Genomic DNA, 18,986 nt, shown 5'->3' on the forward strand with positions numbered 1-18,986 from the left:
AGAGACACGTTCCCTACGGTGTTTGAAATTCCATGTACGTTTTAGGAGCTGAACGTATGGTACCAACTTCCCTGTGAACGGAGGACAGTGGATGGTATCCCGGTGATGTGCACACAGAGCTTTTAGTGAGCATTTTACGGCATCGGACGGCAACAGCCTTAACCCAGCACCGGCCGAGAAGCGTCCCCTACTTCAGCACGTCTCCCACAGCAAGGGGCTTACCGACACCTGCGTTAATCAGGAAAAGGCCTCGAGTGACCCAGTTTCGGGTCTTAACCTTTTCCAAGCACATTTGCTTAAGCCAGTGGTATGAGCACTGCGGCCACCCAGCAAACTAGCCTGTGGCCCTCAGGGAAATACCAGCGCCGAGATCCATCCCACACCTGCCCATCAGGATCTCCAGGGAGGGGCCGACACGGGGGAAGAAAGTGCAGGCGACAAGTACACAGAGAAACAGACACAGAAGAAGAGGTTACCACATCCTCCCACACTTTCCTGCAAGCAGCACTTCCTTGGCCGAACAAAGAGGGAAGGACAAAGTGCCCGGGAGGCACAGCCAGGCTGCCCCTGCTGGTGCCCTGGTTCCGCTGACTCCCGGGCAGACGCCAGGATACCACCTGGACATCTCAAAGGAGAACATGTGTGCACCCGGTGGGGCTTCCTGTTACCCTGCTTTGTTTCCAGCCGACACAACTCTGGGAGGGAAGCGCTGGCTCTCAGCTGTCTGGGAAAGAAACGTGGCTGGGGAGAGACAGTGATCTGGGTCCTTGTCTCCTCAGGCATCGCGCTCGCCCAGTCCCGGCTTCTAAACGATGACAAGATACGCGGTGCCCATGCCCCGTGAAACCGGACGCCACCGCCTCGTGAAGTCAGCCCGCCACCACCCTCGCCTGGCCGCCGGGTGCCCTGCTCGCCACACAGGCTGAAGCAAGACAAGCACACCCAGCAGCTGTCACCAGCGGGAGGGCGTCAGGATGTGATCCACGATGCCCACTTTGTTCATAAAGCCACGGGTATGTGTTTGACACCGAGGCGCGTACACGCCTCTTCCCAGAACCTCCGAGAAAAACCAAGCCTGCGCTGGCCACTCTTACCCTCAGGACCCTAAGCTGTTTTCAATCTTCGTCAGAAAAGCCACGCTTTCTTAAGGTGCCTGGGCTGGGCAGGTAGTTGAGGGTTCAGGCAGCTCATTTATCATTTGGTGATCCGCAGGTAGGGCAACATTTGATACTGATGTGTTGGTGGCTCAGTTTATGAATTAACTACAGAGTGCCTTCATAAACTAAACACTTTTTTTTTTTTTTTTTTAAAGAGTACGTGATCCAGGGCTTCCCTGGTGGCGCAGTGGTTAAGAATCCGCCTGCCAGTGCAGGGGACACGGGTTCGAGCCCTGGTCCGGGAAGATCCCACATGCCGCGGAGCAACTAAGCCTGTGCGCCACAACTACTGAGCCTGCACTCTAGAGCCCGCGAGACACAGCTACTGAGCCCACGCGCCACAACTACTGAAGCCCGCGCGCCTAGAGCCCATGCTCCGCAACAAGAGAAGCCACCACAATGAGAAGCCCGCGCACTGCAACGAAGAGTAGCCCCAGCTCGCCGCTACTAGAGAAAACCCACGTGTAGCAACGAAGACCCAACGCAACCAAAAGTAAATAAATAAATAAATTTATGTATATATATAAAAAGAGTACATGATCCATTTTGGAGCTCTACATATAACACTAGTTAGAAAATGCTAACTAATCTCTGAGATACAAGTCAGATTAGTGGTTGCCTAGGGATAAAGAAACACGAGAATGGTGAGATTTAGATAGAGAAGAAAACGTCACCGATTTAAGAGAAATCATGTTAAAAGCACTCACTGGTGCCTTTGTAATAAGGTAAATGGTAAGTTAGTATGGAGTTTTTTTCTTTTTTCTTTTTGCGGTACGCGGGCCTCTCACCGCCGTCGCCTCTCCCATTGCGGAGCACAGGCTCCGGACGCGCAGGCTCAGCGGCCATGGCTCACGGGCCCAGCCGCTCCGCGGCACGTGGGATCTTCCCGGACCGGGGCACGAACCGGCGTCCCCTGCATCGGCAGGCGGACTCTCAACCACTGCGCCACCAGGGAAGCCCCATATGGAGTTTTAAAACTCCTTGTTATGTGCACCTTCAGTACTTACAACCGTAATTCACCATGTGCCAGATGACATCAACAGATCCTAGTATTGACTAATTAACCGTTTTGTAGAATTTTATTCATATTTCTAGGCAAAACCACCGTTTCAGACTTTTCTAATAGGCAAAAATAATACCCACATAGTATTAAAATTTAATCCAAAATTACCTTTAAAAAATTTAAAAACACCTAAGTTTGTTTTTAACTGTGTTTGAAAAAAAAAACATTTGGACAAACTGCTTGGTTTGGTTTTATATTGGGTTGTATGTGTTACTTAGAATATTAAGCTCTATCTAAACTAGATAATCATCCTGCACACCCCTCACTTAAAGGGAAACCGGGTATGCGGATTACAAAAGTGGGATTCTACACCAGGGCTCCCATCAACCATTCACAGCCAAAGTATGATCGGTCTCCCCACAAGTCTGTTGGATAGGCAGTCAGCTCCACGGCGAACGGGCCAGGCCCCCAGGCCTTCTCTCTCCTTCTACCCCCAGTTCTCATGGTGGGTACTCCGCACAGAACTCACATCATCCGGTTTTTAGATCCTTAACTATGTTCCTCGAATTCAAAAAAAAAAAAAAAAAGCTTCTGAACACATGGAATGATGCCCAACCTCGGTCATAATGACAGAAATGCCCATTTAAACGGTAAAAGCATCGGTCACCTATCACATCCACAAAGGCAACAAAAACAGACTTCACGATGCACGGTACTTTCTGCCTCAAAACCTCCCACGCTAGGAATGGATCAGGACGGCCTATACGCACATGTATGCGGTCTCGGGTGCTAAAGCATCACACCGCAGCACCGTCTGCTGTACCCCGGAAGCACCGTAAATGTCCACACACAGAGGACCTGCTAGACACACAGCAGAGTATCCAGACGGTGGAGCCGCACGGGGTCAGGAGAAATCTCGACTCAGAGCACTCACCCTGGACCAACCCCCATTTTCACGTGTAACACATAAGGAGGTACCTGCTTCTAAAAGGAAACCTAAGAGATGAGTACTGACACGGCCGCTCTCCGGAGCGGCAAAATGGGAAGATGAGAGGGCTTGGGAGAAAGGCTGATGTATCCCACCCAGTTCCCGTTCCTAAGTGAATGTTGTCCCACGCCCACGGGGTACTCTGAGTACTCATAAATGCGGAATAAAAAGTCACTCTTGGAGTAACTGTAGCCGGCATTCCAACACCCACCCCTTAGGGTGATCCTGTCTGTCTTGATCACAGAGCAATAAACAGAGCCTCCTAGGGGCACCTCCCAGAACAGAGCACAGCTGACCGCTTCCTGGGGACCAAACCTCCTGCTGAGTCCTGTGAACACATCACACGGAACCCCAAAGGCCTCTCCTCTTTAAAAGTGCAACGAGCTCGACATTTTTACCATCAGAGAAATAATACACTTAGAGTGTGCACTTAATGGATAAGATGGTAAGTTTTGTTATGTGTATTTTACGACAATTAAAAATTAAAACTTTTTTTCATGGGGCCTACACAGTTCTATAACTGCTTGTATGTGTTCCACTCAACTGGACTTTGAAGGGCATCTTTCCATGTCACGAAATACTGACACCATTTTGTTTTTCCCATAAATTTATTTATTTTCGGCTGTGTTGGGTCTTCATCGCTGCGTGCGGGCTTTCTCAGTCCCCTCTGCGGTGCGCGGGCTTCTCACCGCGGTGGCCTCTCCCGTTGCAAAGCACAGGCTCTAGGCGTGCAGGCTCCAGTAGTCGTGGCTCGCGGGCTCTAGCGCGCAGGCTCAGTAGCTGTGGCACACGGGCTTAGTTGCTCCGCGCGGCATGTGGGATTCTTCCCAGACCAGGGCTCGAACCCGTGTCCCTCGCATTGGCAGGCGGATTCTTAACCACTGTGCCACCAGGGAAGCCCACTGACACCCTTTTTTAATTTTGTAGTAGCACTTGTATTCTTTTTAAAAACTTTTATTGACGTACAGATTGATAATGTGTTAATTTCTGCTGTACAGCAGAGACTCAGTTATACACACATATATATATATTTTCATATTCTATTCCATTACGGTCTGTCACAGGCTGCCGACTAGAGTTCCCTGTGCTCTACAGTAGGACCCTGTTGTTTACCCATTCCATATATAATAGTTTGCATCTGCTAATCCCAACCTCCCAATGCATCCCTCCTCCACCCCCCACCTGCCTTTGGCAACCACCAGTCTGTGCTCTGTGTCTGGGAGTCTGTTTCTGTTTCGTAGATAAGTTCATTTGGCTGACACCATTTATAATGGCAGCACTCTGCAGTATGGATGGTCCCTAATTCACTTCAGTCATTTCCTTTTGCTGAATATCTAGGATCCAAGAAATGAAATTCTGAGTCCAAAATAGGCCTTTTGACACATGTTGCCAAACCGCTTACCAGAAAGTCTCACCAGCATTACATCAAATAAGCCCTTGTTTCCCCACAACTCAGCACCAACGGGCATTGCTATTCCATTAGATCTCGGCCAGCTGGAGAATCAAAACCTAGTTTGTAAGTAAACTTGTCGATCCCTAGTTAAACGTCTTTTTAAACACTTGTTTCCTATGTGCATTTCTCATATTAGAAACTGCCTATGAGCGTCTTTCATCCAACTTTCTACTGGGGTGCAAATTCCCTTCTTTATAGCTGTTGTTACTACACCAACTTTATTACACACCTGCTTTTTCTTTTTTTGGACCCTAGAATAAGATCTGACATAGACCAACATTTAATTTTTACCTTGTGAGATGCAACCGGTGAAAATATTCACGCATCCTGATTCCGTCCCCCAGGATGTGTCACTGGCTCGGTTTTATTCGCTGCTGCCTCCCCTGGGCTGGCCGATGTCACACTGACAGGTTTTACTGAATGAGCACCTCAGTGTCAGCATCCCCATGAGGCCCTCCAATGATGCCCGACTCGGTGCAGTTCAAATCAATTCGATTCAGTAAGTCCAAGCCCTTCATTTGCCCTTGCGCATCGGGCACTGCAATAAGGAGCCGCAAACTGGCGAGACAGTTTGCTCACCGCGTCAACTAAGCCAGTGTTTTCCCAGTGGGGGGAGATGGACAGTAAGCCAACGAGCCGTCTGTGTGTTCTGGGGGCTCGGGCAGCCCCGCAAAGGAGACATTTCAGGTGGTGGTTTATAACCGCTGTCTCCCCTGTGTGGGTCAAGTGTCCCTCACCATCACCAGCGCTCCACCAAGTCTAACGGAATCCTGTGAGAACTTCACACGTCCTGCCTTAGGCTTAATAAGGTGACCTCAAAGAAATTATACACCATGATGGCACCCGTCCTGTCCCTTGCTCCCCCAGAAGTCTCCAAAATGGCCATTCTGAGACTTCAGTTTTCTGATTTACAAGGAGGACAGCCTATTCCACTGAGAAATGAGGCTGCTACATTAATGTGGCAAAGGATGAAATTTTTTCCTTCTTCGTTTCTGAACCTCCTCCTTGGATGCTATTTTGGTCCCCCAAAAATAAATACATAAAAAGTCCACAGGGATATGTCTTCAAGTCTGTACTAGAAACTGAAGGCCTTGAGTCAATTTACTTTTTAAAATATACAGCCAGGCTTCCCTGGTGGCGCAGTGGTTAAGAATCCGCCTGCCAATGCAGGGGACACGGGTTCGAGCCCTGGTCCGGGAAGATCCCACATGCCGCGGAGCAACTAAGCCTGTGTGCCACAGCTACTGAGCCTGTGCTCTAGAGCCCGCGAGCCACAACTGCTGAAGCCTGTGTGCCACAACTACTGAAGCCCGCGCGCCTAGGCTCCATGCTCTGCAGCAAGAGAAGCCACCACAGTGAGAAGCCCATGCACTGCAACGAAGAGTAGCCCCTGCTCGCCGCAACTAGAGAAAGCCCGCACACAGCAACAAAGACCCAATGCAACCAAAAATAAACAGTAAATAAATAAATAAATTTTTAAAAAGTAAAATAAAATTTACAGCCAACCTTGGAAAGACTGCACTAATTCTGCTAAAAGGGGCACGTCAACACTTTACTATGAATTAGCCAACTGGAGAACACAAGGTGGAGAATTATTTCTATATGAAACCAGTCACCGGAATTCCCTGGCAGTCCAGGGGTTAAGACTCAGCACTTCCACTTCAGGGGGCACAGGTTCAATTCCTGGTCCCTGGTTGGGGAACTAAGGTTCCCACAAGCTGTGCAGCGTGGCCAAAAACAAAAAAGAAAGTCACAAAACACCTCCATGCTGCCCCGTAGTACCGTTCTAGTGCCTGTGTGTAAAAGCATCACGTGCCCAACTTCACTTTCTGACCCCTTCAAATCATCCCAACTCCTATCCACAATCTCCTTTCTCGGAATATGCACTTGCTCCCCTCAGACCTCAGCACAGCACTGGAAACACCTGCTAGCTGACCTGTAAGTCTATATGCATCACATTTTAGCATAAACCCCCAAAACCTGGGAGCCCGCCACCTTGTGTGAAACACAGGCAATGACATTTCATCATTTGGAGCAAAAGCCGTTGCCTCACTGCCAGAAAACCACCAACATGTCGCCAAGAATAAGATTTCAGTATTCAAAATCCCTTACGTCAAAATTAACAGTCAACAGTAGTAAAAGAAGAAATCTTTTAAGAACCTACTGTATAGCACAGGGAACTCTACTCGATACTTTGTAGGGACTTCCCTGGTGGTCCAGTGGGCAAGACTGCACGCTCCCAATGCAGGGGGCCTGTGTTCGATCTCTGGCTGGGGAACTAGATCCTGAATGCACGCCACAACTACAAGTCCACGTGCCGCAACTAAAGATGCCACGTGCTGCAATGAAGACCCTGAGTGCCACAACTAAGACCCAGCGCAGCCAAGATAAACAACTATTGGAAAAAAACCCAACAACAACAACTTTGTAATGACCTACATGGGAATAGAATCTAAAAAAGAGTGGACATCTGTATATGTATAGCTGATTCATTTTGCTGTATAGCAGAAACTAACACAACACTGTAAATCAACTATACTCCAATAAAAATTAATTTTAAGAAAAGAAAGAATGTTTAAAATTTTTGATGTTGGATTCATCCTTGGCCAAGAGATAGATTCTTAAGTGTACATGCACGTACACACACACGCGTGCGCGACTTAAGTCCAAATCACGATTGCCACAGTGACACGGCGCAGCCAACAGACTCCAGGTTTCACTGCCCCGCTCATCTCTCTTTGTAAACAAGGCACGAGGCCCAGGTCTTACCTTTTCACCACCAGCTTCAGGGTCTTATGCGACCCCTTCACCAGGCAAATCGCTTCCTGTCTAAACCCCGACAGACTGATGTCGTTGATGCCAACGATCTCATCTCCAGCCAACAACTTGTCCACTGCCGCAGCTTTGCTTCCTTCTTCGATCTGCAACACAGAAGTGTGTCCTGTGAGCCTCTTGAACAAGCAAACAAGTCCCCAGGACTTGGCCAGGAATACAACATGCCCGTGACACATGCCACCCACAGGTTTTCTCAGACTGGCTTCAGGACAACCCAGGGGTGAAGGGATCCACCTGGGCCCTGATTCCCAGCGGGAGACCAGGGATGCATCCCCCACCTGGTCTGCCTCCGCAAGGTCTACCATTCACGGAGGGGCGGGAAAGCGCACGAGCTCTCAGAAACACACCAGAAATCGCAGAGCCAGAAATACCGATTCACCTTCTGGATCTCCTTCCTCCAAAAAATAATGATGGATTTTTTTTTAATTATTATTTACTAGTTATTTCTCATAGATTAATCCTGCACCTAGTTATTTCCGTAACAGCCGTATTTAGATATAATTCAGATAGCACACAATTCACCCATATAAAGATAAATGAGTGGCTTGTTAGTATATTCACAGAGTTGTCCAGCCACCACCCCCACCCATTTTAGAACGGTTTCCTAACCCCAGAAGAAACCTCGTTCGTGCCTGTCAGCGGTCACTTCCCGATGCTTCCAGCCCCTGGCAACCATGCGTCTGCTCTCTGCGTCTAGGGTTTGCCTATCCTGGATATTCCATATAAACAAAATCATACAATAGGTGGCCTTCTGTGTCTGGCTTCTTTCACTCAGGTTTTCAAGGTGCATCCATGTCGTAGCCTGTGTCAGAGCTTCATTCGTTTTTATGGCTGAAGGAAGCTCCATTGTGTGGACCGACCACATTTTATTTATCCGTTCATCGGTGACGGGTATTGAAGCTGTTTTTCCTTTTTGGCTGCTAATGCTGCCGTGAGCACTGGTGTACAAGTTTGTGCTTGCGCGTGCATCTTCATTTCCCTTGGGTGTACACCTAGGAGTGGAATGGCAGGGTCGTACGGAAGCTACGGCGAACATTATGAGGACCTGCCAGACTGCCTTCTAAAGCAGCTGCACCATTTTACATTCTGCATCCGAGGGCTCCAGTTTCTCCACATCCTCGCTGACACTTAGTATCTGATTCCTTTCATTACAGTCCTAGATTATTATACCACGCCGGGTATGTAAAATACTCCCTACTCAGTGTTAAACACGTACGTATGAATGTGTATTGACTGACTCCTTTAAAGCATTTTATGATTTTTATCCTGAGGAATCTTAATCTTTAAATCCTCACCCTCGTCTTCCCTATACAGTAATAATCCAACTCAGCATCAAATAATCCATCGATTAACCAACCTGCTTTCTGTACTAGCGCTTGGCAAACTGTGGCCCATGAGTCAAATCCAGCCAGCTGCTTTTTTTTTTTTGTAAATAAAAACCAGAGCTATTTGTTTATACACTGCTACAGGAGAGAATAGAATAGTCTGACCCACAAAGCCAAAAATATTTACTACTTGGCTTGTTATTAAAAAAAAGTTGCCAACCCCCGTTTCACACCGAAAAGCCATTATTTTTACAAACTGCTAGGAAAACTAGTGAAAAAGATGAATGCTTATAGGCACAGAGGTGTACAGGTTAGGAAGTTCCCTGCTCTGTTTGCCAGGACTAACCTAAAAGTCCGTTCCGAACCTCACAAAGCACTAAAGCCATATATGTTTCTCCTCTGGTAGTTACAAAGCTGGAAACGAGGCAACTTACAGGCTCAGCTCTGAAACCACGTGGTACTTTCCTTAAGTCTCCGCCCGATCCCAAGGACAGCTGAACTTTTCTTAGGTTAATAAAGCAATTATTCATTGCAAGTCCACGGCATAAACAAAATGAGCACTCCTAGCTAAACTATGAAGCGAACCATTCGGTCAACAACCGGTTTCAAAGTCTAGACAACTTTTATCCCGACATGATAAAAGATCGTAAGTAAGTTTCCACCTCACCAAGATTACACACTCAGCCACACGTGGCCAACGTGAAGGTTACGTGGTGGGGAGTTTCCGTTTTGGCGCGCCCCAGGTGGGAGGCCAAAGGGCCGTCCAGGCGGAGGGTCGGTGGGCGGCTGCCTGAGGGGAGGGGAGGGGAGGGGACCCGGGGAGAAGTGGCCTGCTCACGGGGTGACCAGCAGCGGAAGGAATTTAAAAACTGGAGGGACGGGGATGGAGGCGTCCTACACAGAAAACAGACCCACCAAGAGCTGAGAACAGAACCCTGGGGCCCCAACACGGAGAAACCTGGAAGACGACGGGTGGGTGAAGGTGCAAGAAGTGAACAAAGAGGGGGTGAGAGTCACAAAAGCCCAAACAAGCAAACACGCGCAGAGCTGGCGAGAAGCGAGGGTAGCACATGTACGTGCGTCCCTCTCCTTGCGATGATGCCTCTCTGAATTTCAGCTTCACAAGAAAACTCTTCAGGCAAGACAACTATGACCAAGGAACTTGCAAGGGCCTTAGGACAGCTTTCCAAGGCAGGACGTCCTGGAGGCAACCCGTGTGACTCAGCCATGACCCGGTGGGTTTTTCAGTCTCGTTCCCACAAACCCCTGGATGCACAAGTTCTGCAAGACTGTCTCCAAGCGCTGGCATCGAAGCCTGATGACATTGTGTTGCTTCCCCTCATCCGCAAAGACTTCCCAAGCTCCTCCTGCACCAGTGAAGACCGCACCCTGAAGTGTCCACCTGCGCCGTCCCAACCACACTCTACCTACATTCCCAGCAAAGACGGCTCTGGGCTTGGGAGACACAGAAGCTGGGGAATTCTCCCCGCCTGGCTTCCTCGCCAAGACAAACTGTCTGTTTGACGTTTATTGTGCTCATGGAGAAAACAGTTGTAAAAGAAGACGTTTTGAAAACCTCCAGTCTGTACTCTTGACCCCATCAAACTTCTCCCATTAGGAAGAATTAATTAGGCTTGAACTTGGTAGAGAGCAAACCTGAAGTTGGCTCTAGTCTCACAGGATACTTACTGACTCTGCCTGCCAGGACTGTACAGTGTATCACACATTACAGACACTCAGGATCGTTCTGTCACCGTCCCCTGCCTTGTAGTCAAGAGAGCGCTTGGCATTGCCGCTGGCAGAGGGAAGTGCCTGACATCTGCAGCACGCGGGAGCCACAAACAGGGCAGTCCTGTCCCAGAGCCACCGGGCAAAGTTCTCAGTGCCGCTCGCTGTAGCTCAGAAGAAAAGTCCCTTTACAAAGAGACGGGCACACGAGAACAAATGACTCCACACCCATGATGCCTGTCCGTGTGCCACGGGCAGAAGCAACGTCCCACGTTCACATGCCAGGTCAAATATTCTGGTCTGAGTGTTCACTGGCATTGGAAAACTCCTGTTTAGGGCCTCAATTAAGACTCAAGTGTCCCCAGATTCAAGTGTCCCCAGATGTGCAGATTTCCTTGCTGTTCTTATGGAAACACTTTTTCTGGAAACAGCAGCGGGGGAAAAAAAGTCAATGGAAGTCTCGTTGGAACAAAGTTTTTGTATTTCATCCAACGGATGTTAGTTACAGCTGATCAAGGATGACATCCACGGAGGCCGGAGAACCTTGATTCTCCTGGGAGACGGGACTCCCGTGGGAAGGAACCACATCAGGGCAGCAGGGGCGCGAGGGGCCGGGCTCGCTTGGCCTCGGGGCTGGAGATGAAAGACTTCACGAAGAGAGAGGCCCACGAAGGGCAACTTGAAAGGGGTGGCATGGATGGGGGCGGACATTCCACAGGGGGGTCTGCATGTGAAGACGGGGCAGAGGCAGGAAGCCGGGCCGGTCTGAGGAATGTCAGCCTGGCCCAGCGCAGAGCTCTGGCTGGGGAGCGTTTGAAGATAAGGGCAGAAAGAGGAAGATGAGGAGCTTGACCTTGAGTCGGAATCTGGCATGATATCCTGGAGGCAGTGGGGGCCCCCGAAGGCCAGCACGGAAGCAGGGGAGCGACCTTCTTATTCCAGCAAACGCGTCTGTCAGCTTCATCCTGGAGGTTGACGCGAAAAGAATTTCTTCCGCCCGAGAACAGAAGGCGGCAGGTTCTGTCCCTGTACTGGACAGAAACAAGGGCTCAAACCAACACAGGGCAGAAAACACTAACATAAGCAAGCGCTCCAGACCCTGGGAAGGAAGGTCTAAGGACCGAATCGATGCTGGACGTCAAAGGCCACAGGAAAGGGGTCGGCCGGGGGAGCTCAGACGTTGAGCAGGACTGATGTGGAAAATCGCGACACCCAGAGATCAAAACCAAAGGAGGAAGAATGTGTTAAGTCCTGTATCATATTTCAAAGGCCATGAATCACACCCGTGATTAATCCGTTATGACTATCTCAAAGAAAGCTTTGCTGTCTGGAGAACAAGCCATGAGAAAGCACTGCCTTTTGTGAGCCAGGACAATCACTGACGTCACCTCCTTAGTCTGCTTCATTGAACTATTTTAACTCATTCTCCTTGAGCTCCCTTGTTTCGGAAAAGAGAGCTGACGCATCCAGGAAAAGTATCAAATTGTGAACTAATCGGAGAGTGCATCTCTGGTAACCGAGAAGCCCATCGAAAACCAAAAACCTCTCAAGTGTTAAGACGTGAACATACCATCAGTCACGGGTCCCTGTCTCCCTTCTTGTACATCCCGAGGAGTGTTTTTATCGACTATTTGGGGAATTCAAGCTTCGCAGTAGCTCTGGAAACATGCTTAAGAAAGAAATCCCACCTCACCCCATTTCTGGAGTATAAACGCTCTCTGAAGAGGTGAAATTGTTCGTTGGTTATTTTTTGGTCCAACCAGGGAAGGGTGGGATAATGAATTCAGCTCAACATTCCATGAGGGGTAGTTTTCTTTAACCTGACAACACAAAACATACTCAATGGCAATTTGGAGACGCAGTCACGCACGTAATAGGTCTTGAACAGGATGCCCGGAGAAAAACATGGTCCAAAAGGATGTGTGCACTGCAGTGTTCACTGCAACACTGTTTACAACAGCCAAGACACGGAAGCAGCCTAAACGTCCATCAACAGAGGAAAGGATAAAGAAGATGTGGGGGGTACACACACACACACACACACACACACACACACACACACACACACACTGGAATATTACTCAGCCATTAAAAAGAATGAAATAATGCCATCTGCAGCAACACGGATGGACCTACAGATTGTCATACTGAGTGACACAAGTCAGACAGACAAAGAGAAATATCGTATGATATCGCTTATATGTGGCATATTTAAAAAATGCTACAAAAGGCAGAAACAGGCTCATAGGCTTAGGGAACGAACTTATGGTTACCAAGGGGGGTGGGGGGAGGGATAGTTAGGGAGTTCGGGACTGACAGATACACGCTGCTATATTTAAAATGGATAACCAACAAGGACCTACTGTGTAGCACAGGGAACTCAGCTCAATATCCTGTAACAACCTAACTGAGAGAAGAATTTAGAAAAGAATAGATACATGTATACCGTATAACTGAATCACTCTGTTGTACATCTGAAATGAATGCAACATGGTTAATCAACTATACTCCGATATAAAGTAAGAAGTTAGGGCTTCCCTGGTGGCACAGTGGTTGAGAGTCCGCCTGCTGATGCAGGGGACACGGGTCCGTGCCCCGGTCCGGGAGGCTCCGCGGAGTGGCTAGGCCCGTGAGCCATGGCCACTGAGCCTGCGTGTCCGGAGCCTGTGCTCTGCAACGGGAGAGGCCACAGCGGTGAGAGGCCCGCGTACCGCAAAAACAAACAAACAAAACAAAACAAAAAAATAAGTTAAAAAAATAAAAATCAAATTACCTGTACTCCTATGTTTTTTAGTATAATTACTTCCTAAAGAAAACCACTTCTTGATCTTGGCCCCTCCTGTCCTCGGTCATGACACTCCAGTTTCCCTAATAATGCGCCATGAATGTGCCATGAAAAACATGGAAATCTGAGCATGTGGTGCTTATGATATTAAACGGTGAAGTGGGACCTGTGATGTCACAGCCTATCAACATCTGAAGGTATTCATACTTGATATCCTCTTAAGGAAAAGTTGTTTCCACATTTTAAGCCAGAAAGCCAGTGGAACACCTGTTTAGAAAAGCATCAAAACTACGTGGTTTCTTAGTTCCTCGGTTCCTACATACATTAGGAAGGATGTACAAATTGAACCGTGTGTGTACCAATCCTCAAAACAACCAATAAAATATCAATTAGGGAAGAAAACTGCTTTCCTCATGGTTGACAGAAAAACGTATCAAAAAGCAAGAAAAATGATAACTACCCCCACATGCAAAAAATCCTAAGAAACCAAAACCCGCCTCGTACATTCGGATTCAGATGAGCACGTCAGTATTCAGTCCCACGCGTAAGAACATGAGGGTCTGCTCTGAAGATTCTAACACACGCCTGCCACTCATGGCTAAAGTGAACGCTGGATCACATGCCACCCCAAGACAAAGGCAGGTGTGGCCCCGACAAGGCGACAGAGCCAGGCTGAGGGGCTGAGCAGGTCAATGAGATGTGTGGAGACCCAGAGGCAGTGGAGGCTGCACTGAGCAACCACAAGTCCAAACAGACACAGACAAGAAGCTGGCTGCTCAGGGAGAGGTTTTAAGAAACAGAGAGGGGAGGGAATTTGCAACAGGGGATCAGCAGTGGCAGCTCAGACCCCAGGCTGGCTGCAGAAGAGAACCCCGGGAGGAGCGTTCGTTCGGAGCCAAGGGGCCACGGCCTCCCCCGGGGAGGATAAAGCCCAAGGTATGTGCCTCTTCTCCAGGTGGGGCAAAGGTCTAGCGGCCTCGGGACCCTGCAGAGTCCAGAGCCTCAGCAGAGCACAGCACTCTAGAGAACACGGGCCAACCCATGCAAGGGACAGTTTCTGGAAAGCAACATTCAGGGAGCATTTTCCGAACACCCCTGCCTGGTAAGTTACAATCCAGAAGGAGCAAGGTGTGCGAACGACCCATTTCAACACCACGCCAGCTAGCCTCTTAAGTGCAAACCACCCGTCGCTGCCCGAGCGAGCGGTGATACTGGGGCAGGACCTGAGGATAGCTCTCCTTCGTGGGCTGGCACCTCTGCAAGGGTCCTCAGGAGAGGGCGCTGGAGGGGCTGCTGTCCTCTCTGCCTCCTCCTGTGGACAAGGCAGTGGCTGAATCCACCGCGGCTCCACAGCCAAGTTCCACGAGCACTCCAGTGGGCAGCTTCCCGGCCAGTTTTAGAAGCATGCCCTCGGACGGCTTCCCAGGGGTTCCACTGGCAGGCCAGCCAGCTCCCTGGCCACCTGCCAGGTTCTGCACGGGCAGCTTCCTGTCTGTCAGCTAGCCCGAGGGGCTCAGTGACTTTCTTGTCACACCCATGCCACGCAGATCTGAATCTCAGACTGGGGGAAGGGAGGGCAGTAAGAGGGGGGGCAGTCGCACACCTCCTTCCTCCTCCCTTATAGGTTATGTGTCTCAGCCCTAGAGGCAGTGGCTGGTCCTTACACCTGCTACTCCTGCACTCTTTTAAAGCTCTCTCTACCCCGGAGGAGCTCCTAGCTCATCGTGACTCAGTAAGTTGACAGTAAGTAATAATCCGTTAATTAGTTAGTAATCCTTTACACCAGGGGCCGGCAAACTTCTCCTTCAAGAGCCGTATGGTAAATATTTCAGGCTTTGCGGGGCCTTCCGGTCCCTATGGTAACTGCTCAACCTTGCCGGACAGACAGGCAAGACATAAAGGGTGTTTCGCTATGTGGCCAGTTTGCGGAATCCTGTTTCCTATTATGCAGGCCCTGTTCCAATTACTATGCGCTTTCTGCCTCCCAACTGGACCCTGACGGATATAAATTCCATGTGACAAGCACAGCAAGGGAGGCACTCGTGGGCCCCGGTGGCACAGGGGAGGGAAGAGTCAAACCACAGGGTACGGGGAGGGGGTATCAGGCTAGGTTTCACAGAGATGAGGGGTGATGGATCGAGGACTGGAGACTCACCTCGACCACTTCACTACACAACTTGAAGGAAGTCACTTGATTTTTCTTCGCCTCAATTCTGTTGCCCAAAACAAGGGTGGTAAGAGTTGGTTGTCTTACAACCCGGGACCAACAGGGGAATAAAAGTGAGACAATTATGAAAATATTTTGTAAATTCAGAAGTATTATACAAGTATGTTTACAAATCATTTTACTTGTAATTTGCTGGTGTTCCCGTCAGGACTACAGCACAGGCTAGGTTCCTGGACTCTCAAGTTCAGTGACAAATGATCCCCATTCCTGATCATTAACACGGGGAAACCAGACGTTGAAGTGGTAAAGGGAGACTGCCTCATTTACAATACTCCAAGCTATTTAGGTAGAGTGGTTTCTAAGTCCTTTCAAGTAACATTGTTTGGGGGAAAAGTAAATCCCGAAGCTCAGTTATCCTAGATGTTCTTACTGGTTATTCTCAACCTAATTTAAAGTTTCTTTTTCCCTTGATTAGCTACTATAGCCTTACAGAAAACTTCTAAAATACAGCAAGTTGCCATTTACACATGGAGTGTTTTACAAAAGTTTTACCTAAGTGGATTATGTTCATGGAAACCCAGACCGCATTTCTCACATTAAAAAAAACAAAAAACATGATTTAAGTGGTACTTAAGTTCTCAGGCTAAGACACAAATACCTCTTTAAAAGATGTCATGGTTTATATACTGTGGCTTTGCAATGAAGCAAAGGGGAAAAAAGGACACATGCCCCATATCCCCAGACGGCCCTTTGAAATGTATGCTGCATGCACAGGTCAGGTGTTAATAACAGGCACAGCTCTGGGTCCTCTTGGTTAACACAGGAACTACGTTTTCTAGAATCTCTGTCCCTGTACGGTTGGTTAGATTGGGTCCAAAGGAGAATCTGTCCAAGGATAGAAGGCGGAAGTGATGCAGAAGAGCCCAGCAGCCTCCAGCTTCTCTTACACCCCATTGCTCTGCATCCCCTGTCTTCCTACGAGGAGATGCCTGGCCCAGAGCCACGTACAGGTGGCTGCATGGAGGCACCCTCCCGGCCAGCTCCCCAGGCCGGCTGGGCGTGGCTTCTCAGAGGCACTCCTTCCGTCCAGGATCCCCCAGGTCTCCCTTACAGACCCTCTCCCACATTTACATAAGCTCAAACTCCTGTCACCCTGTAACACCCTCTGCGCCTCTGCTGCCCCGAGCGAGCGAGCGTGCCTCGGAGAAGAAGAGGCAGGGTGGGTCCCACGAGCTGCAAAGGAGTGCAGTGCAACCACGAAGACACCAGGACACCTGAAGGAAAGCAGCTTGGCAAGGAGCACCTGTAATTCTTGTTTTTTAAAAGCGTGGTTTAAAAACGCCACAGAAAATTTACCACCAACTGTTTTTAAATGTACAGCTCAGCAGTGTTCCCTATAATTACACTGTGTGTAACCGATCCCTAGAACTTCATCTTGCACAACTCCATATCCATCAAGCATCTCCCCGGCCCCTGGCAACAACCATTCTGCTTTCTGTTTCCGTGAACTTGACTCCTGAGGATACCCTGTGTAAGTGGAATCATACAGGATTGTCCTTCTGTGTCCGGTTACAGCGCTTGAGGTTCACCCACGTGATCACACTTCTCTAACACTAATATTCCATCGTATGTGTATGCCACATTTTCCTTATCCTTTCGCCTGTCGATGGACACTTGGCCTGCTTCTAACCCCTGCAACTCTTGTGTACGGGGCGGATGCACAGATCAACCACTTGCAGAAACAGAGAGAATAACCTTCAAGTCAACCCTGTGTAGGTATGTTCACCAAGAGGCCCGTACAAGAATGATCATACTGGCATCAACCACACCAGCTAAAACACAGAAACCACCCAAATGTCCAGCAGACAAAACACGGCATAGCCCAACGATGGGGTACGATGGGGTACCGCACCGCCCTTCCCCGCCACGGCGCTACAGACATCCAATACCAGGGCTTCCCCTCCAATACCAGGGCTGGATGGTCCTGTGCTCTGGGTGGCGGCCGTCACACACTGAGGAGCGGCATTCTCGGTCCCCACCCACTTGGTGTCAGCAGCGTCCCCAACCCCAAGTCAGAACAACCCAAGCGTCTCCGGATACTACTCAGGGTGCCCCGGGGTGGGGGTTGGGGGCTGGGGACAAAAGCCATCACCCCCCGTTGAGAACCACTGTTCTAGAGAAAGGACGAAGTACCTGCAACAGTCATCATAGCTCTTGGGGAACACAGGAAACCGGACAGCTCTAACATCCCCTTTGAACCTGCCGCAAAGCCTCTTCCACCAGCAACGCGAGAGGCCAGCGAGTCAGGCCAGGTGGAGCCACTGTGTTCAACCAGATCCGACCATTACCAGGCAGAACAGGCCTTGTTCTGGACACCCTGAGCCCTGCCCAAACAGCACGGGGCTGCAACTAAGAAGCCTCTGTCCTTTCTCCCCGAAGAAATGGTCCTCCTTGCCTGCAGCCTTTGTTGGCTGGGTCCCCTCTACTCACACCCCACTACCCCTGACGCGCACACACTCACTCCGCCTGGCTCACCCCACTCATCCTTTTGGGTCCCACACCAGGACCCCCCAACACCGCTTTCACCGTGGGACCCAGTGGCCACCTCCTGGCCTCCTGAATACCCTGGGCGCATCACCACTCAGGGCTCCAAACCCTCTGGGTTTTGGGTTTTTATATATTCCTTATTTTTTTTGCGGTACGTGGGCCTCTCACTGTTGCAGCCTCTCCCGTTGTGGAGCACAGGCTCCGGACGCGCAGGCTCAGCAGCCATGGCTCGCAGGCCCAGCCGCTCCGCGGCATGTGGGATCTTCCCGGACCGGGGCACGAACCCGTGTCCCCTGCATCGGCAGGCGGACTCTCAACCACTGCGCCACCAGGGAAGCCCTATATATTCCTTTCTTCCTTTCCTTCCCTCCTTCCTTCTTCTTCCTTCCTTCCTTTCTTTCTTTCTGGCCACGCCACGTGGCGCACGGGATCTTAGTTCCCTGACCAGGGATGGAACCCATGCCCCCTGCAATGGAAGCTCAAAGTTCTAACCACTGGACCACCGGGAAGTCCCCCAAACCCCCTGTTTTCGGTTCCCTGCTTCTGCTGCCAGCCCCACAGCAAGACTCGCATCTCCTGGAGGATAAAACCCCGAAAGTATCTTTATTTCTTCCCCTCCGATACCAGCGTCTGTCACGACACAACAGGCAACCTCTGTGGGAAGGGTGAACAGAGAGGGAAAAGAGTCAGCCTGGAGAGTGAAGTTCTCGTCTAGAGCCAGCCTTCACCTTGCACCACAGGAGGAATACAACGCAGACCTGCCCTTTGCAGTGCGTTGTACGAGTATCAAGCACGGACCGGGCAGAAGCAAGCAGGCTCCGTAGCAGTCGGGGAACAGAGACCTGCCCCGACTCTAACCTTTTCTCATACATCTTTTGCAAATGAGTAGTGGGGACATTTAAGCACCGGTTCAACAGGGATGACTGGAGTGACTTAATTCTGCAGTTTTCAAAGAAGAAAAGCGATCTGCAGGAGCTGATAGGCAATCAAGAAACAGG

At 49.7% G+C, this 18,986-nt stretch overlaps 1 protein-coding gene across 8 annotated transcripts in view; it reads right to left on the minus strand.

Moving 5' to 3' along the window:
• Positions 1-18,986, minus strand: part of SHROOM2 (shroom family member 2) — a 146,375-nt gene that overhangs the window by 77,640 nt on the left and 49,749 nt on the right. For 3 of the 8 annotated variants that reach the window (XM_089904820.1, XM_089904819.1, XM_089904814.1), the window contains exons 1-2: positions 15,430-18,567; positions 7,371-7,522 (exon numbers count right to left, since the gene is read on the minus strand). In XM_089904820.1, coding sequence (XP_089760946.1) covers positions 7,371-7,522; positions 15,430-15,618 — 341 coding nt within the window. In that variant the 5' untranslated portion in view covers positions 15,619-18,567. Of the gene's footprint in view, positions 1-7,370; positions 7,523-15,429; positions 18,570-18,986 lie in introns of those variants that run through there. The other 5 variants (XM_089904813.1, XM_089904815.1, XM_089904817.1 and 2 more) reach the window with 5 other exon arrangements.

This window comes from Delphinapterus leucas, chromosome X (genome assembly GCF_059928025.1).
Source record: "Delphinapterus leucas isolate spDelLeu-1000000601 "Yukka" chromosome X, BTC_Dleu_Yukka2, whole genome shotgun sequence".
NCBI classification, from domain to species: domain Eukaryota; kingdom Metazoa; phylum Chordata; class Mammalia; order Artiodactyla; family Monodontidae; genus Delphinapterus; species Delphinapterus leucas.